Source organism: Delphinapterus leucas, chromosome 6 (assembly GCF_059928025.1).
Source record: "Delphinapterus leucas isolate spDelLeu-1000000601 "Yukka" chromosome 6, BTC_Dleu_Yukka2, whole genome shotgun sequence".
NCBI classification, from domain to species: domain Eukaryota; kingdom Metazoa; phylum Chordata; class Mammalia; order Artiodactyla; family Monodontidae; genus Delphinapterus; species Delphinapterus leucas.
The window spans coordinates 18,021,645-18,037,206 of NC_143134.1; the positions used below are offsets into that span (position 1 = coordinate 18,021,645).

The 15,562-nt window shown below is 52.0% G+C and overlaps 1 protein-coding gene across 5 annotated transcripts in view; it reads left to right on the top strand.

Annotated features, from left to right (window-relative positions):
* ZNF395 (zinc finger protein 395) overlaps positions 1-12,770 on the top strand; it is a 51,630-nt gene extending 38,860 nt beyond the window's left edge. For all 5 annotated transcript variants that reach the window (XM_089912761.1, XM_089912762.1, XM_022594964.2 and 2 more), the window contains 7 exons: positions 505-614; positions 4,890-5,125; positions 5,581-5,681; positions 6,392-6,671; positions 8,016-8,108; positions 8,983-9,086; positions 9,311-12,770. In XM_089912761.1, the coding sequence (XP_089768887.1) occupies positions 505-614; positions 4,890-5,125; positions 5,581-5,681; positions 6,392-6,671; positions 8,016-8,108; positions 8,983-9,086; positions 9,311-9,422 (1,036 nt within the window). In that variant the 3' untranslated portion in view covers positions 9,423-12,770. The remainder of the gene's footprint in view (positions 1-504; positions 615-4,889; positions 5,126-5,580; positions 5,682-6,391; positions 6,672-8,015; positions 8,109-8,982; positions 9,087-9,310) is intronic.
* Positions 12,771-15,562: the final 2,792 nt, after the last annotated feature.

Here is a 15,562-nt window from a genome sequence, read left to right on the forward strand (position 1 = left end):
AGAAGCTATCACAATACCTCATCATTAATCTTGGGGGGAGGGGAAGGAATTGCTTAGTGTAATTGTTCCCTCTTAAATTTAAATATAAAACGAGGAAAGGAAGGTAATTTTGGTGATTTTGAATTCTAGCTGGCCGTCTTTTATGCCCATGCTTTATTTCATTGCTTGGACTCATTTTCCTTTCCCCCAAATAAAATTCCTGATTTTAAGCTGCAGACTTAGGAAGGGAATTCAAGGGAGAGTGGAACTGCCTCCGGGTGTCAGCAGTGGGATGGGGACCAGCCTGCTTCTGCGGGGGTTGACTGATATTATCACTGTAGCTCAGAATTGAGTCTTTTCCATGAAGAATGAAGAGAGGTCTGCATGCTTTATTTAACAATATTACTTGAGCACACACTGACTGACTGGAGTCGAGGCGTGGAGGGGACAATCTAGGAATGTAAGATGCTCACGTGACCAGCTGTGTAGGGAAGTAACTTTTGGCTCTCACCCGTCTGAATCCAGGAAGTCGGATGCAGTGGAGATGGACGAGATGATGGCAGCTATGGTGCTGACGTCCCTGTCCTGCAGCCCCGTGGTGCAGAGTCCTCCTGGGGTCGAGACCAACTTCTCTGGTGAGGAACGGGGGCACGGGTGGGTTCTGGGTGCGGCAGAGGCCCACGACCGACCTCTTCTGCTTTGGGCAGATAATTGCCTAAGTCGCTGGCCTGGCAGCAGGGTTTCTGGAGTCTCTTCTCCCTGGCATCCCAGAGTGGCTGAGTGACACGGAGTTAGCCGCTTCCATTCTTTTTCCTCAGTTTCCTCCTCTGGGGAGAAGCTTCCTGGTGCATTGTGAAGATGATTGAGCACGGGACTGAGCCACACTGGCCACTTGAGTAAGTTCTTCAATGGGAGTAAGCGAGCGAGGCACTTGTGGGGCTGAACATGGCCAGTGGAGGAACATTGAGTTCTAAAGGTAGAAACTTACCAAATGGTCCCCTAGTGGCCTCAGCCGATTCACTCCCCCGTTACAAGTGCCTGATTCAGCCTTGTAAATTAGGATGGAACAAATGAGCTGAAGTCTAAAATAAATCTAATTGCGTAATACAAATCGATAGTAATTCACAGTAATCGATAGTAATTCACTATCGATTACTATCGATAGTAAATTGATAGACTTCACAGCAAATTTATAAATTAAAAGAAAATTCTAGCACAGCCCCCAAAATATATCACGAGTGATATGGGAGGAAGGAGGGTTGCTGGATATTAGTAGCTTGATAAAACTGGTAGTGAACCTGAAGGGGTTTTGTTTTGAAACTTGTCATCAGGCTGACCTAACTTACTCCCAGGGAACAACTTTTTCATTGGTGAGATCTAACTGAATTGCGAGCTTCTTAAAAGCTTATAGGAAAATACGGAGTCAGCTCTGAACACATACCAGGAGGAAAGTGGCCTTTATAAGCATCCCTCATAAGTAATCTCCCTACCTAGAAAATCAGTTTAAGGGGGTGATAGGCAGACTTACTTGTTTCATCCAAGGCCTGTCGTCAATGGCTAGGCTGCTAGAGGAAGCTATTGCAGTCTGACGGTACCAGTTGTGAGGCAGAGCATCACACACCTGCTCTGTGAGCACCTGGGGGCCACACAGGCAACGCAGGGAGGAAAGGAGTCAATCTTAAGTTCTTAGGAAACTCTACGAGTTTAGGAGATGCAGGAGGTTGGTCAACAGGAAGAAGACCCAGGAAAGTGTCATAAAGGGAAAGAAAATCGTTGACTGCAATTCCCATTAGGTTGCGTGTGTGTGTGTGTGTGTGTGTGTGTGTAATCCATCTACATATGTTCATACACACATCCCAACACCAGCATATACGCATCTTAACTGATAATATGCCATGATATCTTAAGTCCCCTTTGATAAACATTTTTCATTGTCCATTAAAGACTTTTCTCCCCATTACAATATCTTTAAAAAAAAAACATTGTGGATTGATTGATTGATTTGGCTGCCCCGGCTCTTAGTTGCCGCTCACAGGATCTTTAGTTGTGGCATGTGGGATCTAGTTCCCTGACCAGGGATCGAACCCGGGCCCCCTGCATTGGGAGTGTGGAGCCTGAACCACTGGACCACGAGGGAAGTTCCAGTATATTTCTGATCTGACGTTGACGTCAGTGGAGAAATAAGGCCCCCTTGGCAGCTAATTATGTTGACGTATTCTGCAAGGTGAGGTCTCTACAACAACCAGAACCTTGCTCTGATCGTGGATACTCTTTGTGCAGAATCCACCCATTCCCTCTGGTCTCTGTATTGTTAGGATGGCTCTGCATGGGCATGTAGAGAGCAGAGGGGATTACAAGGATTTCTTAGAAGTCCACCATGTGTTTGCAGGGGAGCACTTTGCTTTCATGCTCTGTTGACCCTGCCCTAGAAAATCTTATGACCTAAGGTAGAGCGATTTATGTTCCTCTTACAAGGTATAGATTAATTTATGAGATTCACTTTTTGCTTTGTTTTGTATTTGTCCTTGTGTGCCAATGTGCCAGTGTCATTGTTGAGCCATTTGAATGGTTCCTCGGTGGAAGGCTGCTGTACTGTAGGGCGGGCCTGCCGTTTGACCTGCTCTCTTCTTCTGTCCTGTTGCTAGATGTAGCACTTCTGCTCCCTTGCCCTTCTCTCCCTGATAGGTTTCTTGAGTGGACGTGTGTGAACCCTTGACCTGCTGGCGGCTCCTGAGATCTTTCCTGAAGGGCTACCCTATTTTTAGCCCCATGTGTAGATGTCGTAAATTCTTGGTTTCCAGGAAGTCATTGCTTTGAGACTTGACAGTGACACTTAGGAAGGGCACAGTTCATCTGTCCCCTTCTGTTTGGGTGGGCTTTTCCTAGCGTGTGAGACTTAATTAAGGAGAGCCTGCGTTGGAAACACGAAATGCTGGGTGTCTAGATTAGCCTAGAAGGGGTTTGGAATATGGAGTGGGATGAGAGAAAAGCAGTGGGATGTTTATCCTGGCCACAGGGGATGTGGTAGACCATCTCAGAATCCAGGGTAAGGAGGCTCCGTGGAATGCTGCCCATGTTGGGAGTTGGGGCTTTTGGGGACAAGGCCACCATACCTGCATGTGTCACAGTTTTCCCCCCTTGCTATTTCCACATATCAAAATTTCAGATTCTCCTATAGTAAAAATTAATACGGATTTATGGTCTCGGCATGGAAGAATCTGGGTCCGGCCTAAAGCAGCCCGAAGAAAGGCAGCTTAAAAACTGAAAATTTGACATGACTCACCTGTGACCTTCCTGTTCAGACGCATTGCTGGGAGCAGGGCAGCGGGTTTAGGCCATGTCGGCTGTGTGGGCCTCCTGTCATCTTGTGATGAGTCTGAACTGCTCTCAGAGCTCGTCTTTCCTTCTCTAAGCGTGTTCCCTGTGGATAACAGAGGAGCCACCTGGGCCACAGCTGGCTCTGGTAAAGGCTACACCTCCTGACAGCTGCGAGAGCTAGCTGGATGGTTTCTTTTCAGACGCCGGTTTTGATGTACTTGCCTGGGTTTAAATGATCAAACAGGCATTTTTCAAGAAAGCCTGGTTAACAGGCCCTTAACCTGGCCTCTCCGTCCTACTCTGCTGCAGGGAAAGCTTCCCAAGTGGTACCCAGCCCGCTTGTCTGTGCTTGGGAGGGAGGCCGGAGAGGCTTTGCCCCTCCCCTCTCCCCGCTCTCCCCCTGCCTTTAAAGTGACAAGTACATTTTAATTAGGTTATCTTTCCATTAATAATACAGGTTTCCCCTGCTCTCTGAAAGTAGAACGTTTCTGTGAAAGCTGAAATGGTACAAAGCGAAGCAATTACCTTAGGACACATGTTGCTAACAGATGCACAGAATAAATCAAGATAAAGCACGGATGCTCACAGACACAGTTCAAAGCTATGGTCGCTAGGTGCTGAGGCGCCGAGTGTGGTTCCCAGGAAGGAGCTCAGTGGGGCCACTCTTACTGCTTGGGGTGCGCACTGCCTCTGTCACAGCTCGCGGCAAAACCAACATCGAACGCTATTTTCACCTTTTTTCATAAAGTGAAAACCCTCCTCAGATTTCTTTTAGTTGATGAAAACAGATACTAATGTATGGTTGTCACTTGGTATTTGTGGAGGATTGGTCCAGGACCCCTGCGGATACCAAACTCCATAGATGCTCAAGTCCCTCGTATAAAATGGCATAGTACTTGCATGTAACCTACGCATATCCTCCTGTATACTTTAAGTCACCTCTAGATTACTTTTAATACCTAAAACAATGTAAATGCTGTGTACAATGTAAATAGCTGTAAATACAATGTAAATGCCTTTTAAATGTTGCTGTTTAAATGTTTAATTGGTGTGTGGCAAATTCAAGTTTTGCTTTGGGGAACTTTCTGGAATTTTTTCTAACTGAATATTTTCAATCCACGGTTGGTTGAATTCTTGGATGCGGAAACTGCAGATTCGGAGGGCCGACTGTGGGTCTTTCATCAAAGGGGAATGGTGTAAAGCAAACTTCCGAAAAGTGGGGGACACCCGCACACAAAATGCAGTTGCAGCGTGTCTGGCGGTCAGATTATCAGCATGGCTGTTGCCAGGAGGTGTCCGCTACAGCAGAGCAGGGCCACCCACAGACAGCGCTGCAATGAATGGACCCAGTCCTCATTTTTACCGAAGCTCAGAAAGGGGAGGGGCTTGTTGGGGGGCGGGGCAACATTTTTTTGTCTTTTTGTTTTTCCCCCTTGGAGTGGCAAAGTCAGGCAAGCCAGAGCCAGGAGTTAGATGCGGGAACCCAGACTCCAAACTAGAGTTTCCTGGCTTCCGCCCTGGGCTGTCCATGCGGAATCCGGAGTGGGCCCAGGGACAGGCCCCTGAGCATCCTCTGTCTTGTCTCTGCCCAGCTTCCCGCGCGGCCTGTGACCCGTGGAAGGAGAGCGGCGACGTGTCGGACAGCGGCAGTAGCACCACCAGCGGGCACTGGAGTGGGAGCAGCGGCGTCTCCACCCCCTCGCCCCCCCACCCGCAGGCCAGCCCCAAGTATTTGGGGGACGCCTTTGGCTCTCCCCAAACTGATAACGGATTTGAGACCGACCCGGACGCTTTCCTGTTGGATGAACCAGCTCCCCGCAAAAGAAAGGTACACGGCGTGAGCAGGGAGCTCGGCCATGGAGGGGACGGGCCCCCGGGTCCTGGGCCTTCTCAGGCTCCATCCCATTTCAGCTTTCCTTTGCTGCTTCTCTTTCCTCCTGGCATTCCCAGGAGCCTGTTCCTCCTCTCCAACGCCACGTCCTTGGCCTTCTCACCTCTGCCCCAGCCCTGCCTTCGTTCCTGCTCTCCTGCAGAGGCCTCTGGCAGGCCTTCCTTCCTCCCCACCAACCATCCCCACTCTAGGTGCCAATGCCGGCCCCCGGGACCAGCTGCCGAGTCCAGGCTCTGTGCCCCTGCTTGTCAGTGTCTCTGGTCCCTGGGAAACCCTTTCCTCGGCCTTCTGCTGGGTTCTGTTCGAAGGCAGCTAAAGCCCCCACTGGGTGAGGCTGGGAGGGGGCTGAAGGGGAGGACACGTCCCCCTTACCCCGTCTTCCTTTCCCCCAGAACTCGGTGAAGGTGATGTACAAGTGCCTGTGGCCCAACTGTGGCAAAGTCCTGCGCTCCATCGTGGGCATCAAGCGCCACGTCAAAGCCCTCCACCTGGGGTAGGTACTAGCCCAGGGCCCCTCTGCTGAGGGTGCCGTTCAGGCGTCCTCCACCTGCCGATTCCCCGAGACCCACAGTCCCGAATGCCTCCGAGAAACTGGCTGGCTGAGGATGCCACCTGTCCCTGGCCTTGTGCCCTGCAAAACAGTCCCTTGGAAAGAGATCTTTGCTGGGAGGGAGGCCCCTCCTGCAGTAGTGGATGCTGATGCTGTTGATGGGAAGGGAGCTCTCTCCACCCTACCGTTGTGTCCTCTCACCTCACCGTAGGAAGGAAGGTGTTTCAGTTCTGGACAGATAGAGGGCGACTGGTGAGAGCTTGTTGCTTCCCCTGGGGAAGCCAGGGCTCCCTTTGCACTGACCCCCTGGAGCTGGGGCAGCTTATGGCCCAGGAAACTGACTCAGAGCCCTATCCCTGAAGGAGAGCAACTGCGAGTGGGTGGGGCCCGGAGAGGACCCGGGGGTGGAGATCAGAGTCAGATCTTGCGGGAAGAGAAGCCTTCAGTGATGGGGAAAACAATTCCCGTTGACGGGCCAGCATGTAATCCCCTGTGAGCCCACGTCAGGAGCAGGGCTCCTGGGTGTCCTGCTGGCCTTCTTCCCAGACTCGCCAGGTGGCCCTGGGCAACTGCTCCCCTCGCGCCTCACTCTCCCCTGTGTTTGGACCAAGGCAGCATGTTCCTGGTCATCAGTGCGTCTCCCTCCCACGCAGGGACACCGTGGACTCCGACCAGTTCAAGCGGGAGGAGGATTTCTACTACACAGAGGTGCAGATGAAGGAGGAAGCTACTGCCGCTGGTGGCTCCACCGTCGACCCGGCTCCCACCCCCAGCGTGACCAGCCCGCCCCTTGCCGTTCTCCCTCCGCCTCCTCCCAAAGCCCAGTCCTCAGGCCCAGATCACCCTGGCCTGGAGTCCTACCTGCCCTCTGGTGCTCTCAGCAAGTCAGCTCCTGGCTCCTTCTGGCACATTCAGGCCGACCATGCATACCAGGTATAGGGTGGGGACCTGCTGGGAGCTTAGTCTGGTGGCCGTGAGGACTTTCAGCGTGTGACTGTCACTGGTCAGCCTGATCACAGGCCACTGACCACCCCGGCTGAAGGCTGAGTCCTTTGGCTGCATTACTAATCTCTGACTTCTACAAAGAAGAAAAGAAAAATGACCTCATACTCGATAAATATGGGGATTCCAGAGTTCTACCTCAGTGGCCATCTTGAGCGGTTTTGAGAAATCTGGATGGATCCCCGGGTAACCAGGCTGATGGATTTGGGCTGGGGAACTGGTACATCGCTGGCTATAAAAGGGGATAGAAGAGTGTAGTTGGGTTTCCCAAAGCAAATCCCCAGTTCCCAGAATTGTGTTAAGAAGTAATCTGGCACTCAGTTTTTCGAATACCTACTAAGCCTCGGGCTAAGCTTTACGGATAGAATAAGACATAGTTCCTGACCTTGTGAGTTGTATGCTTTAGCTGGAGAGAGAAATGAATGGGTAACTATGGTTAATTATAATAAGTAATCAAAGTATCTTACTGGAGGCATAAGAAATTGTTGTGGGTACAGAAAGACCAAGCTACTATGCCTATGGGGTTGGTAAAGCTGTCGTGGAGGGAGTGGCATTAGGATGGACTTTACTGCACGTAGTAGGTACTGAACACCCTGCTTGCCACGTGTCGGTTTTCCTTAAAATCCTTGTATGCCTACAGCTTGGTTTTATCCGACTCTAGGCTGATTTGCAAGTTTGTAATTAAAAAGCAGTGTTTTCCATCAGAAAGCCTTTACAGATCGAGCCACCTCTTCTGCTCATTAGAATGAGTGGCTGCTTAGCTATTTCATGTCGGGCCAACTTCAGGTGGCCCTTCGGGCAGCCGGCCAACTCTGTGAGATGGGGCCTGGAGAGGGCGGCTGGTGTTTTTACAAACAACCCTCAACCTGGACGTGCCGCTTCCACGCGGTTGCCTGGGGACGCCAGACCCTTAGCGCAGCCCCAGAAGCTCCCACTCGGAAGGCTTTTGGACTTCTTGGGGGAAACTGCCTCGAGCGTGTTCTCGGTGGGTGATCCAGCCAAGAAGTTAATCCGTGGAGATGATTAAGTCATGAGGCTGGCGTGTACACCAGCTCCGAGAGAAGGGCTCCAAAAGAAGATTGGAGCCTGAGACTCAGGCGACCCCACAGAGTCGGTACTCTCATATTTCTCTTTGGAAGAGCATTTCGGGGTGTCCCAGAATTCCCTAGTCCGAGGTGTACCTGCTGCTGCAGCCCGTGAGGTCACGGGGGGAGGGCTGGGCCCCGAAAGCTTCCTGAGCTGCGGCCCAGGCTGACGCTCTCTGATCTCCGGCAGGCCCTGCCGTCCTTCCAGATCCCCGTCTCACCGCACATCTACACCAGTATTAGCTGGGCCGCTGCCCCCTCTACGGCCTCCTCCCTCTCTCCGGTGAGTGTGCCCAGCTCTGAGCCCGTCACCACTTCCAGGGACCCGGTGCCGGAGGCCGCCTCCCCGCGCACGCCTCCTGTGCCCCAGCTTCTCGAAGGTCTTTGTGCCCTCGCCCCCCAGCTCGCCCCCCCCCGACCCCCTGCGGGTCACAGGCTCCTGTAGAAGGTGGGAGGGGTGCACCTGCAGAGGAGCGCCCAGATCAAGCAAGTTGATTGCCAAGAAGATCACGGGGCCAGGCGGGGTCCGCGCCCTGTTTAGCCGCGAGCGTCTGTGCGTGCTTGGTAAGGTTTTAATGCTGAGAGGAGAAGGGAGAGAACCTGGGAAAGCTGGAGAGGACGAGGGCGGGTGAGAAAGGAGAGAGGAGCTTGTGGGTGGGCTGTGCGGGTGGATCAGAGATCCCCAGGCCACTGGGGACCAGCGCCTTAGGTGGCTTGCCTCTGAACTAAAGTAAATCGGAAGTCCTTTTGAACCATGCTTGGTGGGTTCCAGTCTGAAACATCTCCTGCAGGGAGGCATCACACGCTGTAAAACGTGCCTTGGAGGTGCCATTGAGGCAGGGCCGTGCCTCCTTTTGCCCCACATATGGTGGCTCCATCCAGATCTGCAGGGAGCAGGCCGCAAGGTGGCCAGGCCAAGTGGCTCCCCCTTGCCCGTGGCCCCTACTCCCAGCGGGCATGTGGCTTTCCAGGCCGGCTCGTCCCTCTCCACCTCCCCTCCCTAGCTGGTTTCTGCTCACCTCTGCCTGGAATGTCCTTCCAGAGAAGGCCTCCTGGCACAAGGCGGGTGTGGCCGGCTGTCCCTGGGGACGGTCTTCTCGTCCTCTCGCCTTGCACGTCTGCCCTCATGCTCACGCCCCTCCCCACCCCGTGCCCAGGTCCGGAGCCGGTCGCTCAGCTTCAGCGAGCCCCAGCAGCCTCCACCCGCCATGAAATCTCACCTGATTGTCACTTCTTCACCCCGGGCCCAGAGCAGCACCAGGTGAGACCCTCTGCTCCCGAGGCCTCCCTTCTGGCTTCGGTCCCCGCCCGACCCTCATCCGCAGGGTCAGAGTCCCAGGGAACCACCCTGGGTGCGGGGGAGAGGCAGCTGGTCCTCTGGTCCCGGGGGGTCCCACCCCTTCCCGCCACCGCTTCTCGCTCAGCCTCGGGCCTGGCCGCGCTCCAGCCAGTGCGTGACTGTCCCCTTGTCGCTCCGTCTTGCAGGAAAGCCCGCGGGGAGGCTAAGAAGTGCCGCAAGGTGTACGGCATCGAGCACCGGGACCAGTGGTGCACAGCCTGCCGCTGGAAGAAGGCCTGCCAGCGCTTCCTGGACTGAGCTGTCCAGCAGCCCTGCCCGACGGCCAGAGGACAAAGGCAGACGCCTCCTAAGCCCTCAGCAGAAACCTAAAAGCTAAGGCGTGGACATTGGGAGTTTGGGCTCTATTGGCTAAGGTTTAATACTTAAAACGTTTTTCCCTCCCTCACGGGAACGTTTTATTTAAAAAAATAACAAAACAAAAAAAACCCATGAAAATATTTTTTCCCCCCTAAAATAGAAGAGAGCCAAAACTGACCAAGGGTATTCTGCAGCGAACCGGAGACCAAAGAACTGATTCCGCTCCCCTCCCCCCGGCCCGTCTCCCTAGGGGATTAGTTTGTCCGTAAAGAAAGAAGGAACAGCTCATTCTGTTTCCTGCTGAGGTGGTGAATTCTTTGCTTTCTCCACTCTTCCAGAAGGGACTGTAAGCAAGATGGATTTACTTTTCTTTAAAAAAAAAAAAAAAAAGAAATTTCTGGCTGATGACTCAGAGAGCAGGGCCTGCTAAGGCTGGTGCGGGGGAGAGTGGGGGGAATCTGGGGGCTTTGTAAGGTGCAGCCGGCCCTCTTCTCCGCCCGAATGTGGGAGAAGGGAGACCTTGTCCTCACCCGTCAGCTTCCATGGAAGTCGAGGGCAAACCATTTTCCTGGTGATGACTGTTTGAATCCGGGTTCCCTGACGTTGAATTGCAGCCCAACCGATATTGTATGGCTTCTTCTCCAAGCCCAGACTCGTAGGTTTGTAAAGACTGTCCCCAAATAGCTGAGCCAAAAGGCTCAAAGGAATTCACGTTGCGCGGCGTGGCAGTTAAACACTACCTTGATCACTCTTTCCTATTTCCTTGAGGAGAGACCAGAGGGTATATATGGTATTTGTGAGAGTTCTCCCCTGTTCCCCGAGTGAATCCACTCCCCGCCAGCTCTGGAAGACACCCCAGAAACACTTTGTTTTCTGTTACGGCGTATTCAGAAGCCTCTTTCTGATTAAAGATCCCTTTTGTTTGGCTGAGAGACCCTGCCCTGAGGTAGGTTCCTCTTTGTCTCTGGTTTCACCAGGGATTTTCCCATGTCCCTCCAAGGCCGCAGGGCTGGGCTGGCGGAGAGAACAGACTGAAAGGTAGGTGGCAGCTTCCCCCATTGTGAGAGGGTGTTGAGTGGTCCCCAAAGGGTCCACTGGCTCACCTGCCCCTTTGGGGACCATCTGGTCTCCTTCCTGAGGTGACAAGTAGGACAGGACTCTTCAGTCAGTGCAGGAGACTTCTGGTTGGTCCAGTCAGTGTGATGGGGAGGGTCACTTTGATAACGGTGTCACCTTCCCAGATACCTGCTGAGCGCCGTTTCTGCCTGCCGGCAGGATGCAAGAAGTTAGGATCCTGAGGAGGTCACGTGAGGGGGACCGGGGTTGATTTCGCAGCTGCTGGCGCTTCTGGAGACCTCAGGAATGGAGGGGAGCCCGGACTGCGATGCTTGGGAGGTAAATAAGCCAAGCTGTTCTTGTTGAGGAGGAAGGAGAGGGGGGTTCCGCGCCGTGCCAGCCAGTGACGGATCAGGGCTGGGTGAGCTGGGCGGAGGGGAGGGCGTGTTTTTGTCTCGAAGCCTCACCTTTGTTCTGAGCGGGACTGGTCTGGGGACTCCTCAGGGCCTGCGTCCCAGATGTCAGGGGCTCAGGGAATCCCACCAGGCCACCCCTCTGGGGCCTGCACAGCGGCGTCCAGCCGTTGGCTGTGAGCGAGGCTGTCCTCCTGGTCCAGGTGGGATCATCTGGCTGCTGAAGCAGGAACCGTGCAGATGCCTTTCAGTCCGAGACACATCTGCAACCGTGCAGGTTTCCGAGTGTTGCAAACATGAGAATAGGGCTGTGATGTTGTGAAGGGTGATAGTGACCTGGGTTTGGTGACAGAAGGGAAAGACACTCTTATGCATGAGTGTTTTTGGTGGTGATGGGGTATATTTTTATAATTTAGTCAAAAAAAAAAAAAAAGTATGTGGAATTCTGTCCCTTGGTAAAGCTTGACACCAGGCCAGCAAGAGGTGCCCTGGGTTCTCCCTGCTGCCCCTTCAAGCTCCCTGATTAAAAGCTAATGCAGGGTGTTGCTGTGCTGACGCCTCACTTCCCACCCTGTGCACCTGCAGGTCCTCCCCGAGGGGGAGGGGCTTCTGAGATGGGGGTGGGGGGAGGCTCAGCCCAGCAGCCTCTTCCCTTCCCTGCTTAATCGGAGCTCTTGCTGGGTCTCGCCTTTAGAAAAGCTGTTTTAATTTCCCCCTCAGTTTGGACCGTGTAGATATAACTGGGTATAAAGATTTTCTCTAAGTAAGGCAGGCTTCTTATGTCACTGGTGCACAGGGCAGAAAAGGAAGAGAGAAGAACTTGATGCAACGATTTAAAAACTGAGGTCTTTTTTTCTTTTTTGTTTTTTCCTTTAATGTTCTGGTGCGGCTTTCCCCATCAGCATTTGCTCCTGCCTCCTTTCTGGTGGTGGCGGCAGCCTCCTCTGGCCGCCCTCCTCCCGCTGCCCCATCTGTGGCTATCGTGTTGGTTCTTGACGTGCGGTCTGTCCCGGGGTTGTCCCATTCGTCTCTTCTCGGGGGTGGGGGTGGGGGTTTGTGAACTGATCCCGCGATCACGCCTGTTTTCTTCATCTCTGTATCTCTCCCTCCTTCCCGGCCCACCCGGGCGGCAGAATCTGATAGGAGGTAAGAGGCCGCAGGTGCGCACTGGAAACTAACAGGACGGATTGGCAAAAGCAGGTGTCTTGGGAAACTATTCCAGGGACGTTTCCCTTATTCAGAATATTTCTGGAAGTACCTTTGGAGTCTGTGGTGCCTGCTCTGAACAGCCTTAATGATACCAAATCTGCACCCGTGCTTGCGCATTCAGTGCAGAGAGAGACCGGCGAATAGTAGCTGTGGGCAAATGAGGTCACAGGTGCAAAGCATAAGGACCAACGTGCTAGTAAAATGGCTTGGATTTAATGATCTGACTTCTAAGCCGGCTGTGAAAGCAATTGTGTAATTTCAGAATGCATTCTGAGCGACGTCCTCATTGTTGCAGTCGGCCCGCGCGGCTGGACTTCTTGGAGGACATAATGAATTTGGATGTGGAAACTCCGATTTGTTTGAAGAAATCTGTCCTGTTACTTTCTGGTCCTCCCAGGTTCTGACTTTACCAGGGGCAAATAAAAAAAAAAAAGGAGAAGAGGGAGACAAATCCCATCTGTGAACTTGTCTTCTTGGCGCCTTTTCCCCCAGCTGTCTTCCAAGTATTATTTTTACTGTCAAAAAATTTTTTTAAAAATGTGAAATGTAATGTTTTTACAGCAACAATATGAAATATATTTTATAAGGAATAAAATGGTACATTGTCTGATTTAGTGTGTGCCTGTCCCTTTGCCCTCTCCCCCCTACAAAAGATAAGATTATCATTGTCCTTGGTGTTAAACAAGTGATAGCCCTGGGGGCGAAGCGTACACACTCATTTGCTTATAATAACAACAGGCAACATTATTAGGGACCCAGCCAATTGCTTTCATGGATTACCTGAATAACCCACGAAGGAGTTACTATCGTCAGTCCCATTTTTATTTTATTTTATTTTAAAAATTTTTTATTTTTTAAATTTATTTTATTAATTTATTTTCATCATTCCCATTTTACAGATGAGGAGAGTGAGGCCCAGAGGTTACAAAAACTTGACCAAAGTCATCATCTGGGAAATAATGGCACTAGGATTATAACCTAGGAAGTAACCATTTTCTTTTATTTTTTTCTTTTTAATCTCCAATTTTTATTTTTACAGTTTAATGATTTATCACAAAGCAAACACCAAAGTATCTACCAGTCATTGAAGAAACAGATCATTGCCAGCATTCCAGAAATTGCCTTTGTACCTCAAGCAAAGTGCCACTCCTCTCTTCTGCATAAAAGCAACCACTATTCTTTGACTTTCTATGTCAGTTACTTTCTTGCTTTAGGAAGTAACCATTTTCTCTCCTGCTTGTATTGACAATGGGGAGATGTTCCTGGCTGTGTACCTGAGTTTGTTGGGGAGTGGGCAAGTGACTAAGGAGAAAATGAGTCACATTCTGCTTATGGAGTGAGCTCTGACCCTAGGGAGTGACATGGGCTGCTTCCTGAATTCATGGGTTCCGTGTCCTATGATTGCCCACGTAGCTGGTGCAGGGCTGGCGTGGGTAGGAGGGGAGCTGGTGCAGAAAGCTATGTCTCGTTCTGGTAGCTCAGGGGCTGCTTTACGAAATTGGAGGCATTTCTGGGACGGTGAGGCGCCACTTGGAGAAGACCCAGGGGACTACATTACCGCCGAAGTCCGTCAAGCTCAGCAGCCTGTGGAGGAGGTTGTCCTTGGCCTTTTCCTCACCTTGGGGTAGAACAGAGGGCTCCTTTCTCCTCCTTCCCTTGTCCTTGCCCCACTTCTCTAAGAAAGCCCCAATAGAATCATTGCTCTGTTGCAGTTGACCCCCTTCCCCCATCCCTCCTTTAAATCAGTTTACTGCCTTTGGGCTGGACATTGTCCGTTTGCGGCCCTGGGCCCTCCCAGGCCCACCTTTGTGGCTGCATCCGAGGACTCCCTAACTTTCTGGCTTCCAGTTGGGTTTGACCAACTGGAGACAACAGGCTGGAGCTGGAAGGGAAAGGAGAGAGGAGTTGGGGTATTTGAATCTCGCCGACCTTTACTGCCCTGCACAGTGAGTGGCCGTTTCCCTACTGACCGCTAGAGGGAGCTACAGTTCTCACTGGGTTCCAGTAATCCCTCACCAGGGCCCCCCAGTTCCCCAACAGAGCGCCTTATCCTCGCTCCCTTACTGATTTCTCACAGGCCCGTCTACTTCTGTAGATGTTTGACTCTCTGCAGGCACTCCGTTTGGGTGGACCCGAGGTTTCTTGGCTGAATTGATGACTACACATCGTAACATGTTTCGTGTTAATTGCGACCCAGTCCGGGGGTCCCAAACCCGCAGGCTCTACATCACCTGGAACTTGTTAAAAATGCAAATTTCTAGTGAGTCAGAAACTGGGGGTGGTGCCCAGCAACCTGGCCTCCGCCATCCCGCCCGGTCCAATCACGCAGCTGTGTGTGGGCTTGCATCTGGGGACCCAGCACAGTCGCGTTGTTTCTGCTCATGTATCTCGCCCGTCACACTTTACATAAAGCAGAGCCTCTCTCTTTTTGCCTCTGCCTCCCAGGAGAGGCAGCTCTGACCGTGTGTCCGGCGTCTGTGCTTCTCACTTCACTTAACAGCCAACAAGGGCTTCCCTGGTGGTGCAGTGGTTAAGAATCCACCTGCCAACGCAGGGGACTCTGGTTCGAGCCCTGGTAAGGGGAGATCCCACATACCGCCGAGCAACTAAGCCCATGCACCACAACTGCTGAGCCTGCATGCCACAACTACCGAAGCCCGCGCACCTAGAGCCCATGCTCCTCAACAAGAGAAGCCACCGCCATGAGAAGCCCGCGCACCACAACTAGAGAAAGCCTGTGCGCAGCAACGAAGACCCAATGCACTTTGCATTTTGGATCATATTCCTGGGTAATTTCTGGATTTAAACATTTCTCTTTGTCTTTTCTTCTAAAAAAATTATTTATTTTGGCTGTGCCAGGTGTGAGTTGCGGCATGCATGCGGGATCTAATTCCCCCATTAGGGATCAAAACCCAGCCCCCTGCATTGGGAGCGCGAGTCTTAACCACTGGACCACCAGGGAAGTCCCTTTTTGTCCCTGTTTTTACTCTCACTAAAGGCTCTTCAAGAATAAAAATGCTCACTTTTTAAGAAAAAAAAAAAACAGCCAACCAATTTGCTAACCATTTGCTCAGTATAAGTTTAATGGAGAAATATCTGTTTAAAACAATAGGTCAAAAAGAACAGCTCTTTTACAAACAAGTTATGGCAGTGACGAGTCAAAACCCCACTCTTGATTTCCTGTTCCTTGAACCCACCCCTAGAAGAGGGAAGAGGTGGGTGAGAAGGAAAGATGGGGCTGTTTAAATGTTAGCTGGAAGGATTACAAAAATACACTCTGATGTAACAGGCTTGTCATGAAACATGCCATGGGGGGAGGGGCAGGAAGGAGGGGGGAAGGGAAAGACGACCAGATGGGGCTGGGCCCTGTGGGTGGAGGCCTGGAGACAAGGCCTGCCTCAG